The following is an 8,552-nucleotide window of genomic DNA, read 5'->3' on the forward strand; positions in this document are numbered from 1 at the left end:
TTACGTCGCGTTAGATGTTTTAGATATGACTTAAGACACTCCTAAAAAGCATAAGACCTAACTTAAATTTGTTATAATGACAAATGTGTATAAGTGAATTGAGTTTGATTTGTATTTTTTAAATAATTTTTGAAGTCTTCATTGGTAAAAAAATATATAGTAATGGAAATAGAGTTGTTCTATAGATTCGTAATTACTAACTACTACCACCTTTCACGATAACTAGATGCTCCATTTATGTTACTACATGAGTTTAACTCTTTCTGAATATATATTGCTTCAATAAAATATTTTTTTCACTTCCTTATGCAATATATTTGGAACCAAATAATTCTCTTGTTCTAGTATCTTGATATGTTGTTTCTTTTCATTTGCAATTATTTGGAACCAAATATTTTTTTAATTCTGGTATTATATGATCACATATGCATTATATTGAGTTGAACTGATACAATCTTAAATTTGTTCAGAAATAAAAGATGGAAGGTCATAGTGACATGAATGAGAGAAAAGAAAGTTTGATTAATGTTGTGATAGGAGGATCTGGAGAGGAAGAAATAGAGAGAAGTTCTATCGGTGACAACATAACTGGTGGTGCATTTGTAGATGAACATGGTGAATCATCATCGAAGAGGAAGAAACCCATTAGGCATAATGCCGATCAGATTCAAGAGCTTGAATTGTAAGTATAATTCTAATTTATTTTGTACTTGTTTATTTGCTTATGTTAATTTTGATTTTTTGATCATTGTTTATTTTATACCATTGGGAATAGGTTTTTCAAAAAGAATTCACTTCCTAACAAAAAAGTACGACTAGAACTTGCAACAAAATTATCCATGGATATCAACCAGGTGCAAAATTGGTTCCAGAATAAAAGAACCCAAATGAAGGTGATGCATATCACATTTCTTTCCCTTAATTTATGTTTTTCATATGTGAAATTTGTATAATTGATTATAAAAATGAATTGTGTTATTTTATCAGTTGCAATTGGAATTGTACGAAAATAAGACTCTAAAGCAAGAAAATGACAAGCTTCGCATAGAGAATATTGTAATGAAGGAAGCCCTGGAAAATTCAATTCATGACAATTGTAAAGAAAGCATTGATGAGAATCAAATAAAGATTGAGCATGACCAATTGGAAGATGAAGTTAAAAGGCTTACCGCCCAAGCGTACAAATTAAGCTTATTTAATAAAGATGTAGTGCAGGATAAGATGGTGTTATTGAATCTTGCTATGGATGCCTTGAATGAGCTTTTTAGGCTGTATGAGAATGATAAACCTCTTTGGGTAAGCAATTTGGATGGAGGTGGAGAAACGTTAAATATTAAGGAATATGCTCGATTGTTTACCCCATTAATTGGCACGAAACCTGAGCATTTCACAACGGAAGCCACAAGGGCATCAGGTATAGTGGCTGACACCAGTTTGGCATTGGTGAATACACTAATGGATAAGGTATGTAGGATCTTCATTTTAAATTCAATGTTTTCCTCTGTCTCATTTTTTAGAACTATCATCTCCTTACCACCTACCCCTTATTTGATGTGAATAATTAGTTATTTTTATTTTTATTCGTTTTAATTAGTTGTACTCTTACTTTTACTATATTTGACATATCTTTTTATTAGTTTTTATAGTGGTGCTTCAATTAGTTGTTGCATATTATTTTAATCAATCAAATTTAACTTCAAGTGATGAAGACAAGTATGTGTTGAAATGTTATATTTTTATTTTTTATTATGTATTGTATTGTATATATGCAGAGGCAGTGGGTAGAGATGTTTCCATGCATAGTTGGGAAAACATATACTACTGATGTGATTTCCACTGGCATAGGTGGAAATAAGAGCGGTTCTCTGTTATTGGTATTTCTATTTATTTATTATTTTGATGAAAATTACATATCTTATTTATTTTATTATTCCATGCACTAACAACTTGAAAGTAATGATTTGCAGATTAAAACCGAATTGCAAATCATTTCTAACCTAGTTTCTGTTCGCGAAGTACAATTTCTTCGCTTCTGTAAGAAACATGCTGAAGGTGTCTGGGCTATCGTCGATGTGTCTGTTGACACAATTCAAGAAGGTTTACAAGAGAGCGAAATTGAAAATTGTCGAAGGCTCCCATCTGGCTGTATTTTACAAGATATGCCAAATGGTTATTGCCAGGTAATTCAAAATAAATTATCTTTTTATTTTGCATTTCATAGGCCTTTATATTTTTGTAAATTCAATGAGCTAGATCGTTCATATTTTATTAATTTTATTCTTGTTGATTTATTTTTATTGACTTTTTTATAATACAATCTATGTATTCATTGTAGTGCTTTGTTCTCTATCTTAATTTTTCTTTATTTATTCGGATGAGAAAGATTAACTTTCTTCTAGCTTTGAGTAATGCAACTATTTAGTAATTGTTTGAAACATACTAATATTCTTTCTTGATAAAGAATTTCTTTTTATTATTCTTCACCTTCTAACCATGCAATAAAATTCTAATTGTCTAATATTTTTATGCTCACTTTCAAATTAATATATCTAGATACATTAATTTTTCTGCAATTTTTTGTTTCCATGTATCCTGGCATCATACCAAATGCAAGACCTAAATATTTTGCACACTCCCTCCTTCCATATTTATTGGCAAGACCACCAGAAATCTTTTTTGAGGATACATTCCTTATGATTGACTCTTTTATTTAATGGCTGAATTTTTTAAGTTGTCTCCAATAATGGCCATTTTATTTTAATTAATTAGTAAGTTAATATTTCATGCAAGCTCATATTTTTCTCTCTAGTGATTTTGTAATATTGATGAAATATTTTCAGGTTACTTGGATTGAGCACATGGAATATAATGAAAATCTTGTCCACGACTGGTATCGCCCTTTGATAAAGAGTGGTCTGGGATTTGGTGCTCAAAGGTGGATTGCTACTTTGCAAAGACAATATCAGTTCTTGAAAGTGATGAAGTCAATTATTGATCCCATAGGTAATCATGCATAGAGGTTCAATTATTGTGCCATTTATTTTTTTATACTTTTGAATATTAAAAAGAATTGATTCTTATGTAGCTTTATTTGTGGCAGTTGATTTAAGTGGTGAGAGAGGTATAAGGATGTTGGCTCAACGCATGACGCATAATTTTTGTGCGGGGGTTTGTGCAACCGCTCACTATTGGGAAATAATTCAACTAGCAAATGAAGAAAATTCCAAATTAATGATGAGGACGAATATTAATGACCTTGGTGAATCGACTAGTGTGGTGTTAAGTGCTACAAAGACAATCTGGGTACCAGTGAAACATCAACGTTTGTTCAAATTCCTCACTAATAAAAAAATACGGAGCCTGTGGGATGTCTTGTCTAATACTTGTCCCATGAAACGAATGATCAATATTTCTAAGGGTCAAACTGTCGACAGTAACATTTCCCTCTTTTTTCCTCATGTGAGTGGTTAATTGTATTTTTTTTTTATACATGATTGAATTAGTTTTTTTAATTAATTGTTCATTTATAAATAATCTTTTCTTTTGATTCGGACATGTAGGGGGATGATTCTGGTGCTAATCGAGTGCTCTTGCAAGACACTTGCATGGATGCAACTGGATCTCTTTTGGTTTATGCTACAATTGATTCACAAGAAATTAATACCGTGATGAAAGGAGGGGACTCTTCTTGTGTGACTCTCTTCTCAAATGGAATAACAATAGTCCCGGATTGTTTTCAAGATTTTTCTACAACTAATAACTATAATGTTATTTCTGGGGAGATGAATAATGGGTTCGGTGGTGGATCGTTGGTGACTATCAGCTTTCAAATGGTGGGGAACATCTTTCCAGCTACAACTCTTTCTATGGAGTTGGTCAAAGAAGCAAATGCACTCATTTCACACACAATTCATAAGATCAAGAGTGCTCTTAAATGCATGTGATATTTGAAGACTATCTACCATCCATTGATATGTTATGTGTTTTGAGTCTCTACTATCTTTCTTGATTTGGATCATAATATTATTAGATTTTACTATTTTGAGGTTATCTAAAAAAAATCATATTGATATTTGATTCTCTATTGCTTATTTGATTTTGTTTTACATTAATGTTCTTGATCTCAAGCCAACTTTATAATAATCTGAGCAAAAATTAACAACTTTTTTTTTTTAAATTAACAAAATTTTGAATTTCACATTTGTTATTAAATACTATCATTTCGCATTTAACAAACACATTCACCTAATAAATATAATGTAGCTTATCGGGAAGAAAAATGATTGTATCATATATAAAACTTTGAAGTGACAAATTCGATTATTGGCTAAGTGTTGTGAAGTAACGTTAACTATTTGAGATTTATAGAAATTTTGAAGTGGAAGCATCCTGAGGAATATGTTTTATAAATTCATTATCATCATAGATTACTAGTAATAATAAAATTTAATATTGGCTATATTTTCAACATAAATAAATAATTATTATGTTTTACTTTCAAATAAATAAAAGGGAAAATGCATGCTTACACCCCAACCTGAACTATACAAAAAACTTCAAGCACACACACTTTATATTTGTAGGAGTTTTATAACCCCTTGAACTTTTTAAAAGTTGAATAAATATTATCTTAACTACTGACTTGGAACAAATTCAACTATATTAGAAAAGTGAGTTCAAAATGAGTTGCTCGGATGGTAAGCACCTCTCACTTCCAACCCGAAGGTTGTGAGTTCGAGTCACCAAGGGAGAAAAAAGTGGTGGGAGCTCCTAGGGAGAGTAAAAAATAAAAAAAATAAAAAAAAGAGTTCAAAATGAGTATCAACATGTTTGCGTCCTATCATTCAATTCATATTTGAGGGCAATTGTGACTATTCAACTCTCTCTAATTCATGCCTGCAAATTTACGTGTCACTAGGAGTAGTAATTGCAGTCTTTCTAGTTTGGTACCTTTGGACACATATTGATATGACTTCAACATCTCTTCTATTTTCCATTCTTTAGCGCAAGTGGGAGGAATTGCAGTGTTCTTTTATTTATTTTTTCCCATTCTCTCTCACTTGCATCTTCCATTCATCTCTATTGTAATTTTCAGGTATTCTTTTTGTTATTATTTTTTTTATGTTGCTCTCCTATATTTTTTTAAAAGATATTCTTCCATCGTTTTAGTGAGATTCTATTTAGGCATATAATGTATTTGATTATGTGTCTTAATAACTTTTTTTTCTTCTCTCATTGATAGTTATCTTACCTGTTTTTGATCTTCATCTTGCAATTTAATAAATTAAGATAACTTATGACTTTAGTTTCTAATGTATTCTTGCTATTCATCATTTTTCAAGATATTTTTTTCAAAGTAAAATTATCATCTATGTATTATTTGTGTGTCAAGTTAATAATCGACAACTAAAAATTTACTAAGGATTCATCATTTTTATTTGGTGTTTTTTCTCTTTTTATATAGTTAAAGATTAAACTGGATAGTCAGCTTCATAATTTGAACTTTGACTTGTGCGTCAATTGTGGACTCTGAGTTATTGAGTTGTCCCTTGGGAGAACATATGGTTTTTCCTTTTGTACTTCTTTTGATATGGTAAAATAAAATGCTTCCACAAATATTCCTCAAATTTTGAAGTCTAAATTTTTTATGGAATTTGATATTGTAAGTGTCAACACCCCAAAGCTACCCCAGGACGCGGACACAGGACCTAGAATCACGAGTGACCCCAAGCTAACCCTGCTGGAATCTCATAAGCATGCTAAAGTAAACTAAAGTAAAGAACTATTGTGCAAAAGCTAAGTCATCATTTAAGCTGAAATGATGGGGAATACCCATATACTATCTGAATATATATAAAAACTGAGAGTTTAACAAATGCTGAAAGGTCAAACTCAAGTGCTAAAGATGAAACTAACTATGTTTGAAAATAGCCTCTAACTGACTAGAAGTGTTGGGACATGCCCCAGCTAAATCTAGCAAAAACTGAAACTAGGACTAAAAGCAAAGGAAACATGTATGTTGTCTTCGGAGAATGAGGACTCACCACTGATGTTGCTGAGCTGAAGATCGGGAACCGATCTATGCATGATCTAGAAGTTGAGAACCTTAACCTATATCACGAGAAGATGTAGCACAAAGTATGTGTCAGTACTTGAAAGGTATTGAGCATGCAGGATAGAATAAAGCTGAACAACATACATAACTGAACAAAGCATATAACTGAGCAATGATATGAGATAAGCATGATACTATACTGAAAATACTGAACATGAAATGATTGAATGCAATGACGTGGTTTATAACATGCTGACACTGAAATCTGATTGTAACTGATAACATGGTCAATGCAATAGATTCTGACTGTAAGGGATCTTCTAATAACCGGCATAACACCACATAAGCTAAATGTGGAGTCCTATGTATATGCCCCATCGAGAGGACCCAATATACCCTGCCAGAGCTATAGAGGCATGACTGGCGTGATCACTAAATTGTAATGCCCACATAGGGTACTAATAAACCTACTGGGCACATAGTTCTGGGAATATTCGGGTATGCTGAACCCTAGTCCACTTGGTATTAAGCTACTCCCAATTGATTATGTAATTAACAATTTATGCCTGATTTTCTGTAATACTGAATAGCTCAAAATACTGACATGCTAACTGAAAATGCATCATTAATGTACAAATAATGAAATATTCGAAACTAAGGCATGTATAAATGAAGTAACTAGCCTAGCATGTGTAATTCATGATCTAAAAGAACTATATAACTAGGGTTCTAAATTTATATGGGAATCTACGCAAAACAACACTAAAATCATGATAATCTGATTTGGATCATTCCAACAGCTAAAAACCCAATAATTTCTAACATTAAAGCAACCCTAGGTCTGGATAATATTAAGGGAATCAAGATTCTGACCGAAATCTAGGGACCTAATGGGTGAAAGAAACCCACTAGTGAAATCCCACATACTTGGTGACGAATTCCATGGAGAAATCTTTTGCTTTCAGGGCTGAAACTGATGAAAACTCATTGTGTTCTTGAACTAGTGTTGTTCGTCTTTCCCTCTGATTTTTACTCTAATTTTTGCTTGATTTAGGTGAATAGTTGATTAGGGTAAGTTATAATTAGTTTACTAGGCTAAAACTGACCAAAACCACGTAGTTTCGGGACCTTGGTCCAGGGCCGACAGTGGACCTTGGTCCAGTAGCCACTGATTTCGGGACTCCCTACAATGGTCCACTTCACGGATCGTGTGAAGGATCACAGACCGTGAAGGTCCTTGTGGTCCTTCACCTGGGCTATGGGCTACACTGGCTCGACTTCACGGAAGCCACCACGACTTTTCGTCAAGACCACGGCCCATGAGGGTCCCCATGGTCTGATGTCTGAGCCCGATGGATTCTATTTGACTTCCAAGAGTACCAGCACGGCTAGTGAGGTGGTCCACGGCTCGTGAAGGGCTCTGTGGTCCACCCCGACTGGAAGGTAATAGAGTCCACAGGCAGGTCAATGGACCGTGGATCCTATCATAGTCCGTGAACCCTACCGTGGTTCACCGATTCTGGTGATTTTCTAGTGCATTTTTTAAGTTTGGGTTCCGAGGTGTTACAGTAAGCTTACTCAAATTGATAAATAAATTCAACTAAATAATATTTGCATTTCTTTGAGCTTTATGTTCACATTTATTATTTCTAATTAGTTGAACTATTGCAAATAGAATAGAGATTCTGCCACTAACATTTTATTTTATCATTTGATTTTCCCGGGGGGTTTTGAAGCAAAGAAGACCTCAAATGCTTTCTTTCTGCCACATTGTGTTGTAGTTTTGAAATCCAGATTGAAGAAAATCAAGAATATATGCCACACGCCTGATACCTTAAATGGTACGTCACCCACCTAGCTCAATTCTACTACTACTACTACCTTCTCTACCATCATTAGTTAAACACTTCTACTGTAATTAACAAGCAACTCATTATTAATGTCTGTACAAGTATTTGTCAAGCATGGCATCACACGACAATACAATGAAAACTGTGAACAAGTAAATGATCGTCAACAACAGAGTCGACATGTATTTTGTCAAACACGACACTGTAACAGTAACTATGAAGTTTCAAATGGCTACCAACGACATAGTAGGCATATGTTAGCCAATTTCAAAGAACCAAATAACTATGACATAGTATTTGGCTGAGTTGCTATTTTGGCATATATAAATAGTATGCATGTATCCACGGGCATCTGTGCACTCATTAATGCTATTTTCTTATTATTTCTTTTCTTTCTTCTTCTTCAAAAATTCATTGTCATCTTCATTGAACCTTCTCACTTTCAATGTCACTTTTTACCACAACTCCACCTCCCTTTTTTACTACTATTAGTTTAACTCTCTTCAATTTTAAAATTATATCTAAATATTTTATTATATTTCGAACAATTTGATAAACCTATTAGATTTCAAGATGATTAGTAGGTATTATTTAGTTTTTTTAATCCAAAATTCTATTAAACTTTTTCAATTTTCGTAGAATTCTGA

The 8,552-nt window shown here is 32.9% G+C and overlaps 1 protein-coding gene across 1 annotated transcript; it reads left to right on the forward strand.

Annotated features, from left to right (window-relative positions):
- Positions 1-479: 479 nt before the first annotated feature.
- On the forward strand, positions 480-3,944 carry LOC125819304 (homeobox-leucine zipper protein ANTHOCYANINLESS 2-like). Its single transcript, XM_049498768.1, has 8 exons — positions 480-682; positions 776-854; positions 988-1,464; positions 1,773-1,874; positions 1,968-2,180; positions 2,841-3,003; positions 3,101-3,459; positions 3,561-3,944. Exons 1-8 carry the CDS (start codon positions 480-482, stop codon positions 3,942-3,944), a joined length of 1,980 nt encoding a protein of 659 aa, XP_049354725.1.
- The last annotated feature ends 4,608 nt before the right edge of the window (positions 3,945-8,552 follow it).

This window comes from Solanum verrucosum, unplaced genomic scaffold, assembly GCF_900185275.1.
Source record: "Solanum verrucosum unplaced genomic scaffold, falcon-dt-bn FXZP01000207.1, whole genome shotgun sequence".
Lineage (NCBI taxonomy): Eukaryota > Viridiplantae > Streptophyta > Magnoliopsida > Solanales > Solanaceae > Solanum > Solanum verrucosum.

Excerpts from the sequence above, each read along its gene's own strand:
- LOC125819304 (XM_049498768.1), top strand. The coding sequence starts at position 480 with ATGGAAGGTCATAGTGACATGAATGAGAGAAAAGAAAGTTTGATTAAT. Across the intron at positions 683-775 it reads CAGATTCAAGAGCTTGAATT|GTTTTTCAAAAAGAATTCAC; the intron begins GTAAGTATAATT and ends CATTGGGAATAG. Across the intron at positions 2,181-2,840 it reads TGCCAAATGGTTATTGCCAG|GTTACTTGGATTGAGCACAT; the intron begins GTAATTCAAAAT and ends AAATATTTTCAG.